This window comes from Cebus imitator, unplaced genomic scaffold, assembly GCF_001604975.1.
Source record: "Cebus imitator isolate Cc_AM_T3 unplaced genomic scaffold, Cebus_imitator-1.0 Scaffold77, whole genome shotgun sequence".
In the NCBI taxonomy this organism is placed as follows: Eukaryota; Metazoa; Chordata; class Mammalia; order Primates; family Cebidae; genus Cebus; species Cebus imitator.
The window spans coordinates 1,495,886-1,515,793 of NW_016107392.1; the positions used below are offsets into that span (position 1 = coordinate 1,495,886).

At 48.4% G+C, this 19,908-nt stretch overlaps 1 protein-coding gene across 1 annotated transcript; it reads left to right on the forward strand.

The window, feature by feature from the left end:
* Nucleotides 1-2,969: 2,969 nt before the first annotated feature.
* Nucleotides 2,970-19,448, forward strand: AKR1B1 (aldo-keto reductase family 1 member B). Its single transcript, XM_017532628.2, has 10 exons — nucleotides 2,970-3,128; nucleotides 10,428-10,595; nucleotides 11,288-11,404; nucleotides 12,367-12,444; nucleotides 12,737-12,859; nucleotides 13,370-13,476; nucleotides 13,775-13,856; nucleotides 14,446-14,529; nucleotides 16,503-16,585; nucleotides 19,031-19,448. The coding sequence occupies exons 1-10, from the start codon at nucleotides 3,063-3,065 to the stop codon at nucleotides 19,071-19,073; spliced, it is 951 nt and encodes a 316-aa protein (XP_017388117.1). The 5' UTR covers nucleotides 2,970-3,062; the 3' UTR covers nucleotides 19,074-19,448.
* Nucleotides 19,449-19,908: the final 460 nt, after the last annotated feature.

Here is a 19,908-nt window from a genome sequence, read left to right on the forward strand (position 1 = left end):
AGCTTCACTCTTATGGAGCAATCTCGGCTCACTGCAACCTCCGCCTCCTGGGTTCAAGCAATTCTCCTGCCTTAGCCTCCCAAGTAGCTGGAATTGCAGGCATGCACCACTATGCCCAGCTAATTTTTTGTATTTTTAGACATGGGGTTTCTCCATGTTGCTCAGGCTGGTCTTGAACTCCCGACTTCAAGTGATCTGCCCACTTCAGCCTCCCAAAGTGCTGAAATTACAGGCATGAGCCACCGCGCCTGGCCTATTTACCCTTTTAAATATACAATTGGGTGTTTTTTTGGTTTTGGTTTTGTTTTTTTGTATATTCAGACTTGTACTGGGTTTCTCAGGACCTTAAATGCAAGGCTCAGGAGTTAAAGTTTTATCCTGTGGGAAATGGACAGTTTACAAGAGACTGTCTTTTAATTTAAAATGTGTTCACTAAGGAAATAATCTGACAAAGAGTATTCCCCATTTCCTTCTGGCTTCTTCCTAACTTTTCCCAAATGTTTTATGTTGTATTTTCCTTCTTAGCATCATGTCATAGTTAGATGTCTTTGTTTTCTACTTTCACTTTTACCTTAACATTACCTCATACACGTTTTTCTCTGTGTTTTTATCATCTTTACTTTTGATGGCTACACCTTATCTCTTGCTGTTGCTGGATATTTACAGGTTTACTTTATGTATATATAACTTTAAAAAATACATCCATCCATCCATACATACACATCTGGGCTAGTCTGTTCTGTATAAATTTTTCCAGGAGGGGGCACTTTTAAAGAAGGCACTAAATGGAAAATCACCAGCATACATGTGTATATATCTGTGTGCAAGCCTGGGACTAAAGGGGAGGCGAGTGGCAAGGACATAAATGTAAGGAAGTTCCTACCTTCTGGCATAAAAATTTGTAGCCGTGTACCTCATTTGCCTTACCCTGGTCCCAGCCCCGCCCTATACCTAGTGTGTGTGTGCGTGTGTGTGTGCTCCTTTTAAATTATTTCCTTGGGAAATAATTCCCATGCAGGGAGATTACTGCTTCAGTTCATGTTAAGACTCCAATTACTAGAGTGTTTCTATGGAGGATTCCATTGACTGTTTCTTTTTTCCTTTTTTAAACAAAAATTTGATATGTATACTTATCAAAAGATAGGAGATAAAAAATCTTGAGATCAAAAATTTCAGTAAGTGTATATGGTACAAAGATTACAGAGGCATTGGGGATGTTAGGGGGCTATCACAATAGCATGTCCCAACTATAGTGATATTGTTGTTATAGAAATTCCACTGATATGACTTTTCACATTTGCATGGCCCAGGCAAAATATTCTGGGTTTATTTGTTTATTTTAGAGACAGGGTCTTGCTATGTTGTCCACGCTGGTCTCTAACCCCTGGGCTCAAGAAATCATCCCTCCTCAGCCTCCTGAGAAGCTGAGACTATAGGTATCACTCCAGGTTTAGACATAGTTATACCTCCATGCAATCATGCTTTATACTCAATTATTATCAAAGCAACAGCAAAACCTCTGATATTGACTCAATGTCCCTAACAGATGACCCTTCTGTGTGTACCAAAATAATACACTCAAGGTGTATTATTTTTACAAGGGATTCGCTCTTGGGATTTGGACCCAGGAAGCTCAACTGGCAGAGCAACCTCCAAGTCAAGAGGATTCTCATGGAGGAAGAGTGGCTGTTCTACACAAAGCAAGTTCCCAGCTTGAGGTTCAAGTTCAAATTCTATTACTTGGGGACAAATGGCGTCAGAATTTGCCCAGTAGCAACAAGTTTTACAAAAGTTACATGGAAAAATATCTGGGTTGGTCTGTTCTGTATAAAATTTTCCAGGAGGGGACACTTTTAAAGAAAGGACTAAATGGAAAATCACCAGCATGGAGTTTAGAGAGTCCTCATGCTTGAGTCATTACCAGGTAGATGGAATTCCCAATCTTGCAATAATTAGGGGAAAGACTGGAGGGTGATGGAGCAGAAAGAGTTGTTGGGGTGAAGTAGAGTATGATGAAGAGAGGTTGTTGGAAAGAAAACAAAATTGTCTTCAAGTGACTTTTCTTGGGCTATCTTGGAAAAACGTGTTTTTCTATCTGCCAATTAGGACTGATCAATTTATTATTTTGTGCCTTCTAATTTGAAATACTGGAAGCTACAATATTAGAGTTAACTTTTTCTTCTGTGGGCTTCTGCCTATTCACTTTTCTTCTTCTAGAGAGTTTTGCTAAGTTACTGTACTGGAACTTACTGCTTTGATAGAGTCTCACTTTCTAAAGACTGACGGAATTTGTCTTACTGATTCTACATAGAGTCGTACTTTCCAAATTCTTCTGAGTGTTCTGGATCAAGCTAATCAAGGCTTTCTAACCTCAAGAGCATCAAAGGATGCTGGCTTTTGATGGAAGGCTTGCTGAACCACAACCAGTATGCACAGACACAGCTAACACCTAGAGTGTGGTGCAAAGACAGCTCTAGGAGGCTACAAAAAGGTTGGGCAAACCCGTACTTTGTGAAGGTGCTTTGCAAAAAGATTTGTGCAAGCCATTTTTCTGGCATGCACCTTTGTCTAAGAACAAAGTGCAGTAAACTACATGTGTAGTCAGTATGATTCACATCCATTAAGGACAGGGTATTCATCAAATTCCCAAAGAGCATCAAACTGGGGTTGGACAATAGACAAAGGTATTCTTCTGGGCTCTTAAATAAAACCAAAACTTCTTTCCAGTCTATGTATTTATAGGATGCCTGTTACTTTTGCTAAAGCATTCGCTTTTCCATGAGATACAGGAGCTGTCGAACTCTTTTCTGCCACGCGGGGCGCGGGCGAACGGTTGGGGCAGAAAGAATCCGGTGCCGCTAGGACCTGGCGGAAGAAGCATCCCCACCGACCCCTGGGGAAGGATGCGGCGGCCCCTCCGGCGCGACCAATCAGAAGGCTCCTTCGCGTAGCGGAGCACCAGTCGCAGGCGCCCTTTCTTCCGGGCGCACGGGCTATTTAAAGGTACGCGCCGCCGCTGCGGCCGTAAGGTTCCGGGCGGGGGTCTGGGGAGTGCGGCAGCAATGGCCAGCCACCTCGTGCTCAACAACGGCGCCAAGATGCCCATCCTCGGGCTGGGCACCTGGAAGGTACGTGCTCGGGAGGCGCGGGCCCGGGGCTCGCCTCGCAGTCCCTGAGCGGCCTGTGTCGGGGAGGGACCTGGAGTGACCCTGAGCGGCCCCAGCCGCCGACGCCCGGCCTGCTGGGAGCCACGCGCTGGCTTGCAGGGTCCCCAGCGGGCTCGGATCGGGCCTGCGGGGACCGGGGAGCGGGGGCCGGGGCTCCCGGGGCTGGCCCTACGCATCAGGGCGGGCATCCTGCGAGTGGGCTTTGGGAGCAGCACACGGGAGCCCCCGCCCCACCGTGGGCGACCCTTGGTGGGCGGCTCCCCAGTCCTCATTTAGAATCCGAGCGGGCGCCCCAAGCGGCATAGCGCTAAAGGGAGGTGGGGGAAACGGGCTTCCCAGACCGGTGGATCTCGGGCGCAGACTCGGACCTGGAGCCCCAGCCTCCTTACCCTCGGGGCACCTGTGACTCCACTGCCTTACTTGCAAATAGTTTGTCTCAATCGTTTCCGTTCTTGCCCTCCCTCAGGAATAAGCATCTCAAGTTGAACCCGTAGAGGGCAGAGAATTAAATTAGGTGGTGCGAGTTTGCCCGGACCCAGCTGTTTCCAAGGCGCAGCGCCGAGCTCCTCTGCCAGGTGCCGCCTCTGGGTGTCCTGGGTCCGGAACTCGGGGGAAAATCTGAGCACCCCATAGCCAGTTGAAAATTCAGCAGGCGCCAAGGTTAGCATTTTCCCTGGAAAACCTCAACCGCACACAGCGTCCCTGAGAAGTGCATAACCGGATGAAAATGACAGTAGGACATGACATATCATAGGATATGAAAAAGATATGAAAAACTTAAAATACTAACCTGATTATCTGAAAATCGAGCAACACAGGTGGTGTTATGGGAGCTGAGGCAAAACCCAGTATTTTTAAGCTACTTATTAGTATCGTGTATTACATTACACAGCCATAACCTGGGTTTCTCTCTCTCTTTCTGTTTCTTGTTGTTATTTGTTTTTTTGAGACAGGATCTCACTCAGTTGCCCAAGCTGGGGTTCAGTGGCACAATCATGGTTCATTGCAGCCTTGAACTCCTGGGCTCAAGTGATCCTTCCGCCTCAGCCTCTGGAGTAGCTGGGACTATAGGCGCTTGCCACCACGCCTGGCTAATCTTCCCCCCCCGCCTCCCCCGCCGCCAGACAGTCTCCCCTTACTGCTTAGGGTGATCTCCAATTCCTGGGCTCAAATCATTCCTCCCACCTCGGCCTCCCAGAGCTACAGGTATGAGCTATCTGGCACGCCCATGTTCCAGGTTTTTCCTCTTAAAATTTGAAAATGGGTCTGGCCATTGGATATTTACATGCAGACAAACAGAAAGGATTGAGTGAACTGTGAGATGGTTTGAAATAGGACAGAAGAATTTACATGTACTCTAAAACCTGCTGTTGAAAACTAGCATAAGGTGAGTGAGAAAAGGGTCCTAGATTTGCCTCAGGGAGAGTGTTTCTTGGCTGAAATGATCAGGGTATATAATTTGTTTCCTCCAGAAAGCCCAATGGTGGCTCTAAGGGGGTAATTGAATTACAGCCATGAAACCAAGCTAATTTCCATCTGTTGCAGGTAATGCTCTTGGAATGGATGCAGAAGGATGCTTTCTTGGCAGTAGCAAATACTGTCTAATCATGATGCATATGTAGATATATACATGTATCTGGAATAAAAATTATTTAACAGTATTTAACCTCTGTGGGCTGCATTTCAATTTTTTTATTCTATTCCATTTTTCCGAAAATTGTCGTAACTCTAGAAGCTAGTTTTGTGATCCATCATTCGAAAATCACTACTCAAGGGTAAATAAGGAGTAAAATGTATTTTGTTTTTTTTGAGACAAGGTCTCACCGTCACGCAGGCTGGAGTGCCGTGGCGTGATCATGGTCCCTGTAGCCTTAACCTCTTGGGCTCAAGCTGTCCTTATACCTCAGCCTCCCAAGTAGCTCGGACCACAGGCATGGGCCACCACACTTGGCTAATTTTTAAAAATTTTTTGTAGAGACAGATCTCCCGGTGTTGTCCAAGCTGAGGGGTAAAAGTTTATGAAAGAGGGTTTCAGATCATTCACTTGAGCCCTCAGTGCCCCAAAAAGCTGTGTATTTGTTTAAGATAACATCATCAAATCTGTACATTTAGGTTATGCGTTCCAGTAGACAGAGTTCTCTGAGAACTTGGACAGTCTTCTTCATTTACTACAATATCTAGCACTTCTCACAGTGCCTGGCAAATACAGTAGTAGGCATCCAATTGTTATGAGTTGAATTCATATGAAGCAGTGAAACAACTTTAAAGATAGCTGTATGGTGAAGACTCCCTCTCGTATTTCTGTGAGTGAGGAGTTCAGATTGGTATAAAATTGTGCAGTGGGGGCAGGGGAGAATGGTGGGTCAAACTAATGGTATAAGGATGGACTTGGAGAGTCAACTCCTTTTTTTTTTTTTTTAATGACTTAAAATATTTCCCTTATACATATTCTTTCACAGATGCATGACAAAAGATGTGGTCCTTTGCTTGTCTTTGTGACAGCTGGAGGAGGCCTGGCAAGCAGGTGCAGTTCCTTGTTCTCCTGGGTCTTTCCATGCTGTAGCTGCTGTGTTGTATCTTTCAGACCCTCAGGAGGGCTCTGGTAGTCTCTACTCTTGAAAGTCCTCAAACTCCCTTCTCTCCTCAGGTGAGGGTTTCAGGCAGGTGGAAGACCATCTCTGCCGCAGACCCATGTGGCTTGGACAGGGTTTCTTTCTGGCAGGCTTGCCTTCTGCATTAGATAGTAAACAAGTCCAATGGCCAGGTACCAACATAATGTAATCCCAGCATTTGGGAAGCCAAGGCAGGCAGATCACCTGAGGTCAGGCATTTGAGACCAGCCTGGCCAACACGGTGAAAACCGTCTACCAAAAATACAAAGATTAGCTGGGTGTGGTGGCACGTGCCTGTAATCTCAGCTACTCAGGAGGCTGAGGCAAGAGAATCGCTTGAATCTGGGAGGTGGAGGTTGCAGTGAGCTCAGATAGCAACACTGCGCTCCAGCCTGGGCAACGAGCAAAAAAACTCCATCTCAGAAACAAACGACAACAACAAAAAAACAAGCCCATCATTGCACTGTAAAGCCAGGAAGCCTTTAAAACAGAGATGATGTCTGGTGCCAGCCAGTGTCTTGTTAGTTACTGATGTTTTTAATCTAGTTGAAAAATTGTTGGAAGTAAATAGTCATTGTAAGTCTCCTATGTACACTCACAGAATACTCCTAGGGCTGGAGGTACAACTGTGTTTCTGCATCTTTTTGCCATGATCACTGCCTCCCTCCCACCTAGGAGCCTTGTGTGATTTTTTTTTCCCTAATTGGCCCCACAATAAAATTGTAATATTACAGATAATATTATACTTCTGCTTATGGCCAGTAGCCTTCTAGAGGGTCACAGGCCATTCTGCAAGCTAAGGGTTTTTTGGCCTGGAAGAACTAATTTTTGTCTCTTTGGGGACACTAGCATCCACGCTGAGAATGCGTGAGATAGAAGAAAATGTGCCAAGAAAGACTTGCTCCACCTTCCCAAGTGGGACAGGCTTGTGATGGCCCAAGATCCTTGGATGGGGTGAGGGTTGAGGCTCTGCGGGCAGGGAGGTAACACAGGAGCTGGGTTTACTGTTTACTTCCCTGGTCTCTCTAAAGTCCCCTTCTCCTCTTCAAGACCAAAGACATTTAAATAAGTCCTGCCCCTGCAGGGTCAGTCCTGGTCCATCCACATCTCAACTAGTTAGAAACAGCAGTGCCTTGGAATTTGGGACAAATTGATTTAAATAGAACAAGAGGAAGTTAATCTCGGTTGCCAGACCTGATTCTGAGTGATGGTTTCCTGTTCTTTGCTCCAGGATTATCACCAGCACACTGTTCTCATGCTTCCTACCTGGGACAGTTTCTTTTCCCAAAGTGAAGTTTCCTTTCCCTCCACCTTTTCATTTCAGTAGTAACACCTGCTAACTAGAGAACATTTCAAAGAAGTACAACAAAAAGAATTCCGGCTGGGCGCAGTGGCTCATGCCTGTAATCTCAGCACTTTGGGAGGCCAAGGTGGGCCAATCACGAGGTCAAGAGATGGAGACCATCCTGGCCAACATGGTGAAACCCCATCTCTACTAAAAATACAAAAATTAGCTGGGTGTGGTGGCACACGCCTGTGGTCCCAGCTACTTGGGAGGCTAGGGGGAAGAATCGCTTGAACCCAGGAGGCAGAGGTTGCAGTGAGCCAGGATTGCGCCACTGCACTCCAGCCTGGTGACAGAGCAAGACTCTGTCTCAAAAAAAAAAAAAAAAAAAAAGAGTTCCCTCTTCCCAGAGATCCCCGTGGTTCCTATTTCCTATTGCAAAGTATCCAGCCTCTAAGATACTTCGGCTTTACCATAAATGCTGTCCTCTGACTGTCTTCCTATCTGGAGCCATGGCTTGCTTTTTGACTTGCAGAGAGAAGAGAGGGAGGGATATCTTGAAGTAACTAGCAAGACCTGTAAGCAAAAGGGAAGAGGATTAGGTTTTAAAAGGGGTGTTGTGTGTATCTGTGTAGGAGAGAGACACACTGATTTTAGTTATCAATGTCTCACAGTTGGTGTTAGCCGGCTGGTGTTATCAAAGGAGGAAGTAGGACCCTGTCTTGAAGTGGGGGTAGAGAACTCAAGGGCAGAGGCTTCTCACTGCCATCACTTGGTGCTGTCAGCCCAGAGCATTGCAAAATCATTACCCAATGAACTTTGCAGGACCAGAGGTCTAGGGGGAATGGGAATGTGTGGCCTTGCCCATCAAGGGCAGATTAGTGGCAGGATCGAGTTAGAAACATGTAGGATTTATATGGTGGAGTTGTAATTTCAGTGTTTCGTATACTGCGTTTCTGTAGCTCTCGTAGTGATGGGTGTGCCTGGACACACTCAGCATGTTTTCATAGTTTACCTTCTTTTCAGGAGTGTCAGTCTGGACCCCTCCCTCTGTGGGCATTTTCTCTCTGTGACATGGAATGGGGAGATACTGTCATGCGTTGGCATTCCCAAGTTTAGTGAATGGTTTCTAAACCAGAGCTTAAGTTGGCTGCTTCGTTTTTCATAAGGCAAATTAGTCTCTCTCAGGGAAGGGCTTTGCATTCAGATAATTCGCATTGAATGTGGTTGTGGATCCTCCTACATTTTCATTGCAGAGGTGACTTTTTGTTTTTCTCTCCAGCGCTTTGATCAGCCTCCCAGCACGCATGTCTCCAGCATGTTTCCTACTAATCGGCACATTATCCGAGGAGCGATCAGTAGCAGCTTCTTCATGACCTCTTGCAGTCATTGCTGTCCTTTACTTTCTCTAAACATATCACACAACTTTTTTTTCATTTCGTGCCAACTGTTTGGCAACCTTGATTGTCCTAGTGTGTGCTCTTTTGGTTCCAGATAACTGAAAAACCACTTTAATCTTAAGCAGAAAAGATAAGATGTTTGGGGCAGGGATTCATTGCCTTTCCAAACAACAGCTGCTGATGTCAGGTGTCTGAGATTCATGGTTCTGAATGATGTCACCAGGATTCAGCCTCCCTCCGTGTCCGTCCAGCAGCTCTGGGCTCGCATTCTCCTAGCTCAGTGACCCCAGCAGAACCAGGGCTGGTGTCAGTGGCTCCAATTCAGGTGGAAAGATTGAGTTTCATGGCCTGAGTTGAGTCATGTACCTGCCCCTGTACCAGTCGTGTGGTAGGTGGTGCGTGACTAGGCCAAGCCTGCGGAGTGTACCCTCCCCTCTGTCCCAGGCTTCAAGGGGCCGGGCAGGCACAGTATAGTATATGCAGCAGCAGCTCCTCAGAGAAAAACCAGTCAAGGTGCCATTAAGCCTGGAGAATGTTCAGTGTGTCCTGGGCAGACAGTTTGCCGCGTGGGCCCCAGTTGTTCTCTCTGAGGGAGGGATGTCTTCTGCTCTCCCTGCCCTCATCAGTGATGGCTATCCCTGGACACCACTCAGAACCTGTCGTAAGGCATTTTTTCTGTATATTCTGTGATCACCTGCTCTGTTCCTTTAACCCTGCAGAGTGGGGAAGGCTGCAAGGGCAACTTTTGAGGTCCTCCAGGGAAATAGGCCGCCAGGTCCTCTGAAGGCCTCGTCTTAACCCACAGCTTTGATTAGCATCCCCATCCCGCCTGGCTGGCCCCTCTGAGGTGGGGAGTGAGCTCCATGCTAACAGGCTGTAGTCATGGGCTTGTTCAACTGGGCCCTTTTCTTCCCCAACGCCTGTTGAAAATAGCTGATGTCAAAACACAGATGTCTGCAGCTGCTGTGGCCCTGGGGGGTTTTCCTTTCATTTGTTTCTACCCCAGTTCTCCACAGGAATGCGTTCTGTTCAGTCAGCAGTCCACTGCACATGTTTATTGCTCAGCTCTGTGATCGTAGTAGGATAGTGGAAGTTGGGGATATGTGTCCATGCAGTCTGTCTGGGTGCCAGTGAAGCACGATGCCATGCAGGCACTTCCTCCTCCTCAGTAGCCAGGCTTCCCTCAGCTGTTCTGGTCACTCAGATGGTCCGGTGGCTTGGCCATGGACACCCATTCAGTCATTTTACTGGGCTGACCACTAACCATTTGATGATCTTCCATGATCCGCATTGCCCCCCGTTCCCCTTTAACTCATTTCTGTCTGCTAATATCTCTGAGGGCTATCTCCCCTTTCCCCACCTCTTGAAACAGATTCTCATACAGTGAGAATGGACACATGGGCCTTTGAAGCAACATCAGTGATGTTCCTGACTTCATGATAATCTCCCAGAATGCTTAAAAACAAGCAATTGCCGGTATTGGAAGCCATGCATGAAAATAGAACGTAAGGGGCAGGCATTTGCTGGCTGAACTGGGGAGCCAGATGGGAATTGGGGTTCATAGGACAGCTGTTTTTGAACTGTGTTGAGATATTTGAAGGAAATGGTTTCCCTTACTATTTCAGCATTCAGAGAGTGGGGAAATGTTTTTAACACAGTGGTTCACAAATCAGTGGATGTGAAGAAGCAAGGAAATGAGATGGCCTCAGCATATCTTTTAAAAGTGATCTGACCTGCACTTAAGTGGCTGTCAGATTCTGCAAGGCAGTACTGTGGCCTTTCACCTCGATCCCCCGAGTCAGAGGTTGGTAGTCCAGAATGCTGCTGTGGAAGTGCACCCTGGTCTGTCTTTGTTGAACAAAGCCAACAGGCTGGTCAGCAAGGATCAGTGGCTGCCACTGCCCCTCTTCCTCCCTACTGTGCAAACTGCGTTCTGCAGAGTTCACGTTCTTTTTCCTTTCAGTCCCCTCCAGGCCAGGTGACCGAGGCTGTGAAGGTGGCCATTGACGTTGGGTACCGCCACATCGACTGTGCCCACGTGTACCACAATGAGAATGAGGTGGGGGTAGCCATTCAGGAGAAGCTCAGGGAGCAGGTGGTGAAGCGTGAGGAGCTCTTCATCGTCAGCAAGGTATCATTCCACGGTGGGGCTGGCAGGGCCTCTCGGTCCCATCGTCTGTTGGTGCATCAGCCTGAAGCCAAGTTCACACTCAGCACAGCTACACTTTTCAGTGACAGGCAATTCTTCCATGGGAAACGTGTCACCCAGGGCCATACAGGGCTCCAGAGCTTGCCCATCCTTGGCTCTCTGTTGGACAGTCATTCCGTCTAGGCCTATTGCTTGGAGCCCAGTGCTGATGAGGTTGAGGTTGTGGCTTGGCCCTCTCTCTCCAGGGAGTTGCTTTCAAGGATGGAACGTGGTTCCCATCTGCAAACTGAATCTCCACTGCCGGCCACTGTCTTTGACCTGAGATACTGATGCACAAAGGACGTGGGGCAGGAGGATGGGGCTGGCTCCAGAAACACTAGCCTGGGGGGAAAGTTGCCCTGAGAGTTCATGCTTAGGCCTAGGGCAGGCTGGCCAATCTGTCCATTCCGTTTTGTGTCCTCTTTTTGGTCCTTGGGAGAGGTCTCTGTGACCTGGTCAATCCTGCCTGCTTTCGGAAAGTTAGGATCCAGTACACAATGGAAATGCCCTCACAAGCATTCACAGCATCATGGTGAAACAAATGGGTTTTGGGGAGAGGAGACTGCTCTGTCTTGCCAGCCAGGAAGCTGCCTTGTGGCTGGCAAAGATGACATGTGCTCTCTCACTGGTTTTAGCTGTGGTGCACATACCATGAGAAGGGCCTGGTGAAAGGAGCCTGCCTGAAGACGCTCAGCGACCTGAAGCTGGACTACCTGGACCTCTACCTTATTCACTGGCCAACTGGCTTTAAGGTATGGAATGCCTGGTGCAGACCAGGTCCCCTGGCGCAACCTGTGCTGTGTTTTGAGCTCCCTTAGCAGGTTATGTGTGGGTGACTTTCTGTTCTTGCTGCTCAAGGTATAGCCAGTGGACCAGCAGCACTGGTATCACCTGGGACCTTCTTAAAGGTCTCAGTCTCAGGCCCCACCCAGGCCATTTGAATCCGTACCACCGGTGACTCACAGGCACACTTCTTCCAAGTTTGAGGAGCACTGCTATTCTGTCAGTTGGTAGTTGTATGATTTAAAACCATGTCAGCAAACATGGCTACTGTCTGTAGTGTACTCTGAGGCATGGTCAGCCCTGGCCCTCCCCTCCAGCCACGTGCACACATACCCCCGACACGTGAGTCCCTACACACATTCTGTACACATACCCTATCCTGTGGCAGCCTGGCAAATATTTGTTGGCAGTCTGGTTCTTTGCACAAGAAGAACTTGAGAGTTACTACGTCTTTTGTCTTTTTTCTAGCCACTGCCTCAGTTTTCTGCTGTCAGCCAGGTCCAAAGTGTGGGTTTAGCTTTATCTTATAGCCCTGTTTTATTGCACCACAGCTTGTCAGGGCTGAAGGGACTTGACTTTTATCTTTTGATTTTAGAGATAAGCTGGGGAGGCTGGGCCAGGTGGTAGTTTTATAGGCCAGTGACGCTCCAGGCCTTGGGTCCCGTGAGTCCTTCCTGTATCCATCACATTGCAGTCAGTGGCAGAGCTAATCTCTGTGGCCAAGTAGTGTCTGTGTCTCCATCTGACAGTCTCAGCTCCAGCCCATTTGATAGTGTTGGCTGTCCGCCTGTCACCTTTTCATACTGGCACACAGAATGACCCTAGCCACCTGTGGTGGTTTAGAATTGTTTTAGATGCCAGCTTCCCCCTCCAGATCTGTGAAGGACTACTACTGATTGTTTTGTTCGTTTGTTTTTTATTGTAATGACAGCCTGGGAAGGAATTTTTCCCATTGGATGAGTCGGGCAACGTGATTCCCAGTGACACCAACATTCTGGACACGTGGGAGGTAAGACAGCCCCTGGTCAGACCTTGTTTTCATGACTGGCTTCCTGTTCTCCTTAGCAGCAATTTGCCTGTCATTCCTCACACTGCATTTTATTATTCTGTCACTATCGTTTGCCCTTATCTCATTGAAGCCAGCCTGGCTTTCCGTCTCACTGTCTCTTGGCCTCTAAAAGGTCTAATTCACGGGCACTGAGGAGTCAAAGCAGGACCTGTTAAACTGGCACAAAAGACATTTCTGATCCTGTCCTTTCTGGGCTCGTTTCTGCACCACACAGACCCTCTTTTCTCTGTAGGCCATGGAAGAGCTGGTGGATGAAGGGCTGGTGAAAGCTATTGGCATCTCCAACTTCAACCATCTCCAGGTGGAAAGGATCTTAAACAAACCTGGCTTAAAGTATAAGCCTGCAGTGAACCAGGTAACCATCCCCCAGGGACACCAGCACTGCAGCATTGCTGTTTTGCTGTCCGATGCTGATAGGGACTTCTCGTCCACCTCACCCAGCGAGTGGCCAGGAGGCAGTTCCTGGGCATTGGCAGAGTCCTGAGTTATGATTCAACATGACACAGCACATCTGGGAGAGGAAACTTACAGAAGAGAAAGGGTTTGAGCCTGGCTTTTGACGATTTGGGGTCTGACAGACGAAGAGGCAGCCATTGAGATCATCAGACCTGTGATAAGTGGCTAAAGCCAGGAAAAGTCTCTAGGGCCCATGAAGACATCTATAATAAGATGATAGTAATAATAGAGTGACATCAAGGTTACTACCTGGAAACTGTAGGAACTTGTTACAGCTTATCTGGGAAATAGGGTGTGTGTTATACGTAAGAGTTCTCTATGGTTTGAGGAGGGACTTTAGCATAGGAACCTTCGTCTGTGTCACATCAGCATGCAGTGCTCCCATCAGCTCTTGTGTTTGCATTTGCAGATTGAGTGCCACCCATACCTCACTCAGGAGAAGTTAATCCAGTACTGCCAGTCCAAAGGCATCGTGGTGACCGCCTACAGCCCCCTCGGCTCTCCCGACAGGCCCTGGTAAGTTTCCCACAGCCTCATGCTCCCGTGTCACTTGGTGAAGATTAGAAATGACTAAAAAGAACAATTCAGCCTCAGAGAAGATGTTTCTGGGGCTGATCTGCAAAGCCTCTTGCTGGTTTTCCTCGAAGGGTTGGAGTTTCTAGCAGGACACCTACTCTTTTTCCGAAGGGTTGTGGGTTCTTAACCCAGCTCTGAGGAGGAGGCTGGTGGCTGCCCTCTGAGGTCAATGAGAGGATTAGGATTGGAGTTTCTGGCTGCCATGGTGGTGTGACCTGGACCGGCTTTCTATCCTCAGGGCCAAGCCCGAGGACCCTTCCCTCCTGGAGGATCCCAGGATCAAGGCGATCGCAGACAAGCACAAGAAAACTACAGCCCAGGTACAGCCACTTCAGGTGTTGTGACTGTCCAGAACTCCCTGCATTCCTGATGGTCCCATTAGCCAAGAGGGAGAAGTAACTGAGCCCCGTTACAACCTCATAGGAAGGGAGGTTTGGGGTCCTCAAGTGCAGAGTGGAAAGGGCACAGGTGGGGGCTTTAGAAGACCCTGCCATGGGCTCTTAGAGTAATGGTGCCCGCCCCCACCACCCCGAGGGTGACTGCCGTGAAAAACAGCACTTGTTCATTGATGTGGAAGCTCATCTCTGTACAAATGTGAGAGCTCTTATCAGTCGTGCAGGGAATGTTCTTTCTCCTGAGTGGTAGTATGCGTTCCTAGCCAGTGGAGGGCCTCACTGTGGTCTCATGATTGCCTGAGACACTGAAATGTGTGGCTAGCTCAGGACTCTGGAGTCAGATCTGGACCTGATTGCAACGCCTGTGTGTTGCTAGCTGTGAGCTGACATCTCAGAGCCTCTCTCTTCTCACCCGTGGAGTTCTAGCATGTCCCGTGGGTTGTGTGTGTAAGGGACTGAAATGATGGTGCAAGTGCCTGGCGTGCGCACACTCATCGTCTCCCTGGGCTCACAGGTGCTGATCCGGTTCCCCATGCAGAGGAACTTGGTGGTGATTCCCAAGTCTGTGACACCAGAACGCATTGCGGAGAACTTTAAGGTACGATCTTGGCTGGTCGGGCCTGGCCCCCCTCAGTGGAGTAGGGGGTGGGGAAGGCCTCTCATCCTGTCCCTGGAGTGTCATCTGTGGGATCCCCACCATCCTGTCCTCTGAGGCCAGGGAGCTGTGGTGAGCAAGCTGTGGATTGAGATGGACACCTCATGGGTGGAGCAGTGTGCGGGGCAGGCCTTGTGCCTCCGGGGGCCCAATGCTGGGCACGCGCACACCTACACCTTTGCTCAGGCCCTTCAGTCACACCGAGACGTCATCCGGAGAATATCTGGCTCATGGGTGACCCTGCCTGGACCTGCCCTGCACTGGAGCTCTGTCAGTTACCAGCTGCATGATCTTGAGCAAGTCATATAACTGCTCTGTGCCTCAGTTTCCCTGTCTATAAAATAATACCCATTTTGAGGGTTGTTATGAAGATTAAATGATGCATCAAAATGCTTCACATGGTGCTTAATACCTTAGTAAGTGATCAGAAATGTTGCTGTGTAAGTCCAGGGACAGCAGAGGACCGCCTGGGCCACTTAGCCCACTCACCAGCTCTGCAAGGAGTTCCTGTGATGATGGGCAGAGCCTAGACCTGTGTCAGGGCACCGGCGAAGTGCTCAGTGTGACGGCCAGAGTGGCTCAGGATACCTCGTGCCACCTCCCTCCCTGCCTGCCCTTGCAGCATTGAGAGGGGGCCATGCCGGAAGGAGAGCAGCTCAGGGGAGTCCTGATGGCCCGAGAGCATCTGTCCTCACTGAGCAAAGCGGCTCTGCCAGGGATGCTCCATCTTTATCCAAGATCTGTGCCAGGTGCATCACAGCCATGGGCATGGGGCTCTTGGGCAAGCCCCAGCTCAGGTGCAGGACGGCTCTGTTTCCACAGCAAGCAGCTGATTTTGCCTAGTTCCACTGCCCAGAGGCTGTGGCCGTAATGCATGCCACCTGTCACGTATGAGACAGGGATGGAGTGATCCCTGAAGAGGGGAGCAGAGCTCATTGTAGTAGAGGAGACGTTTTTCTTATGCACAGTTGGATGTTCTGAGCATAAAAGATAAAGTGGCAAAACAGTGGCCACTGAGGGAAAGGCATATCCCATCAGAGGCACGTCCTTTGTTTCATATTTCGTTTTTTAAGGAATTAGAAAAAAATATAAATGACTCATCTCAAAATGCCAACCCAATTATTTCATTTTTGCATCTTACTGTGTAGTCTTTGCACATTTTTCTGTGATCATAATCACAGAGCCTATAGCAGACTCTTTCTGCATATTCTGTAATCATCTGAAGCTGAGAGCCCTTCGGCCCTGGGAGTGTGTGTGTCAACCTCTCATGGGTCCCACCCAGTGCTGCCTGCCTGCCTCCCTCCCTCCCTCCCAGTCTCCATGCCAGCTGAGTTCTGTGCCATCTGCTGCCTTCATGCAGGTGGTTCTCTTCTCCCACTATACCTTCCTTGCCCTCTCATTCAAAACTTTATACTTCTTAGGCCATGTCAGATACCATCTCTTTGGCTGTGGTTGTTCGGTTCCCTAGCTGGAATCCATTTGGAATGCCTCTCCCCTTCCTGTGCTCTGCTCAGCGTCTTACGCAGTGTGATTAGTTAATTGTGTTACAGCTATAGATATACCTCTACCCTTTGTTTGCTTGGTAAACAGAGGCAAAGGCACATCTTACCCATCATTATATTCTTTACTGCAGCTTATCACAACAGAAGTGCTCAGTAGTGTTTTTTGAAATGAAATAAAATGTATCATTTCCCTGGGAGGTTCTGGAAAGGAAGGACTGTTTCCATCGTGCCATATATTATCTAGCCCAACATGGATATTTCCTGAATAGTAATATAATCAGCATTTTCTAAGTTCAGTTTGTCTTACTGTTGCTCTCTGCTCACAGCCAGGGAAGGCATCTCCTGGGTCCTGCATGGTATTCTGTCTTTTGTTTTTATTTGCAGAGCTTACTGGATTTTTTGCTTGTTTTTTAGGTCTTTGACTTTGAACTGAGCAGCCAGGATATGACCACCTTACTCAGCTACAACAGGAACTGGAGAGTCTGTGCCTTGGTGAGGTGAGTGAGCCCCAGCGTGAGAAGCAGTTCCCAGGAGATCCTCAGATGCTGCAGAGCAAAAGAGTGATCCCCGCAGGCCTCGGCGTCCGTGTCCTCCTGTCACTGCTGTTTTTGCTTTGCACGTTACCTTGCTTTCTCATCCACATGACCTGCATTAGCTGAAGACGCCAGGAGATGTGCTCTTGGTATCTTCTTCCCGCCCAGGGGCATTGACGGCCTGACCTGAAGTAATCACGTGTTTAGGCATTTAATTTTTAAATCCTAGTGGTTCATCTGAAACCAGGTGACCCTGGATCAAACTCTGGAAGAATTTGCCTGTGACTTTTTGTCTTAATGACCCTCATGAAAGGGGTTTGGTAGGAAGCCCCTGGTGCTGGGGTTGGAGACAGTCCCAGCTCTGACCCTGGTAAGCCACATGGCTGCGAGACAGGCCCTCTGAGCCCCAGGCACCTGGTGCTCCGGCCGCACGTTCTCTGGTTCTGTTTCCTCTGCATGGTAGTTGGGAATCTGAAGGAGCTGCCTAGGAAGGTTTTCTGTGGGTTTTTTTTTTTCCCTCTCTCTCTTTCCTACCATTACAATAACTAGATGACGCTTGTAAGTCACTTTCTGGTTTAAAGAAGGAACTTCCTGTTGTGCACTGGAGACCAAGACGCTGCTTTTCTCTCACTACCCTTATTCCCGTCTGAGCGCTCCGTTTTCACACCCTCTCCTTTAGTACTTCCTCTTCTAAGCAAAACTGGAACATTCCCTAAGATGGGTGGGCTGCCAGCTTTCCAGTGTCTGTCCCCTCCCTCCCCGGAGTTTACACTGCTGGTGGCTTCAGCCACCGCCCCAGGCATATGTTTGCCAAGTCTGCCTTGTGGACAGTAACTGCCCTGCATCAGGCATACATGTGCCTGACGAGCCTGCTGCTGCTGCCACACTGTGGCCTCACTCTCAAAATAGGCCATAAACTGAGCATGTCACAGGCAGCCCCGGGCCAGCGCCCTTTCAGACATCTCTGTGAATGGTCCTTAACCTTAGACATGAAAATCAATTTTGGATCTAGTGGACAAGGAAGAAAAGAATCAGTCACCAAGTTACGTTCGTTCTCCTTTCAGAATCTGTCCATTCATCCATCTTCCTTTCCCCTCCCACTTCAGACAGTGGATTGAAGCTCTCAGGGCTGAGGAACCATGGTGATTTTCTCATTGCTCCCTTTACAGTTAGACTCCTCTGCCCTCCAGCACTGTTCTAGAAACCGCTGTTTGATTATCCTGTTGCATAGCGCTGAGTGGGAGGAAGAGGCTAACCCTGACATGCCCAGGTCTCCTAGGGAGTTTTCTCTAACTACACACATGCCACCCCTCCCTGTGATAGATAATGCCTTATTGAGCCTGACTTGCTGATGACAATGTCACTGTCCTTGGGTACACAAAAAAGGCAGACCATGGAGAGCTTTTGAATGGCTTTAAGAGTTACAGAATCTAAGCACCCAGCTTAGAGTACATAACTCTAGCCTTGCACGCCCTGCTCAGCCATTTGTCTGGCGTTCCTGCCATTATGTTCCCATCACAGCCGCTGGCCCTACTGGATGGACAGTGAGTGAGCCTTGGCAGACACATCCGCACCTGTGCTCCATGCCCTGTTTCTAGTATCAAATCTCCGACCGTTGATTGGGCTAACTTCAGCCCCCCACTGATACTAGGAGGCTCCCTCCGTCCTCAGAGCATTTGCCATTGCTTCTCTCATCCTTTGAGATTGAGTCACATACAACTTTTAACATCTGTCTTTTTTTTTTTTGAGATGGGCTCTTATTCTGTCACCTAGGCTGGAATGCAATGACGTGATCATGGCTCACTGCAGCCTTGACCTCCTGGGCTCAGACGATCCTCCCATCTCAGCCTCCCAAGTAGTTGGGGATATAGGAATGTACCACCATGCCTGGTTAATTTTCTAAAATTTTTTATAAAGATGGAAATCTTGCTATGTTGCCCAGGCTGGTCCCAAACCCCTAGTCTCAAGTGATCCTCTCGCTTCAGCCTTCTGAAACACTGGGATTACAGGCGTGAGCCACTGTACCTGGCCTACCTTCTCATATTATTACACCCTGTTACTGTTTAAGACCGTAAGATGCTGTCTGGTCCTGCCAGCTAGACTGAGTTACTGGGAGGCAGAAATCGTGTTGCCATCCGGCACTGTGCCACCCCAGGCACAGTGCCGGGCATGTGGGGAGGGTGGTGTCCCTCACGCATGTGCTGCTTGGTGACTGTAGCGGTAGAGGGGTCTGGAGGGTGAGTTCCTTCCCCCAGCTGCAGAACCGTGATCTGCAGAGTCAGAACTAGCTTTTTGCCTCTGAGGTTCTATTTTCTTTCTTCAGTGAGACACATCATTTCTCTATTGGGAGTCGGATAGAGTCAGAATCACCTCTTCGAAAAGCAACTGTTTTCTCTTTTCTTCTGACAGCTGTGCCTCCCACAAGGATTACCCCTTCCATGAAGAGTTTTGAAGCTGTGGATGCCTGCTCGTCCCTAAGTGACTTATACCTGTGTTTCCTGCCTCATTTTTTTCCTTGCAAATGTAGTATAGCCTGTGTCATTCAGCAGCGGGACAGCAACTTATAGAGTGGCCAGCAAGAGCATGTCTGGCTTGATGTTGGATCTGACGAGGCCTGTCAGTAGAGTAGAAGTCTCTTCCGATTTGCTTTGCCCTTCTTTTTGCCCCACTGGGGAAAGTACAACCTGAATACCCTTTTCTGACCAAAGAGAAGCCAAATCTGCCAGGTCAAAATGGTACCACTAACAGCTGAGTTTTGACTGCTTGGAACTATAACCCTCTCAGCAAGACTTCTCTTTGCCTCAAATAAAAAGTGCTTTTGTGAGTTTGAGGCTGTTTTGGTTTTTTTAAAACAGCAGCAGCCTTCCATCTCACTTTCAGCCATGACTCTCCAGATACCCATCCAGCAGCCAGTCAGTGATGCAAAAGGAGTTAGGACTTGGCTTTTCTACAAGTCCTCAACTACAAGTTGGGGGCCCATCACCCCAGCACTTTACCCATTTAGCTTTAGGGCTGTGGGTCTCATCCTGGCTGCACACTGAGTCACCCTGGGGGGCTTTAAAGGCTGGTGATATTAGACAGCCTTTAATATTAGATCAACGAGACAGAGAATTAACAAGGATATCCAGGACTTGCACTTAGATCCGGAACAAGTAAACTTAGTAAACATTTATAGAACTCTCCACTTTAAATACACAAAATACACACTCTTATCAGTACCACATCACACCTACTCACAGGTTTAAATGAAATATTGGTTGGCTGCTTGTTTGTTATTTTCTTCCCTC

Excerpts from the sequence above, each read along its gene's own strand:
- AKR1B1 (XM_017532628.2), top strand. The coding sequence starts at position 3,063 with ATGGCCAGCCACCTCGTGCTCAACAACGGCGCCAAGATGCCCATCCTC. Across the intron at positions 10,596-11,287 it reads AGCTCTTCATCGTCAGCAAG|CTGTGGTGCACATACCATGA; the intron begins GTATCATTCCAC and ends CACTGGTTTTAG. Across the intron at positions 11,405-12,366 it reads ACTGGCCAACTGGCTTTAAG|CCTGGGAAGGAATTTTTCCC; the intron begins GTATGGAATGCC and ends TTGTAATGACAG.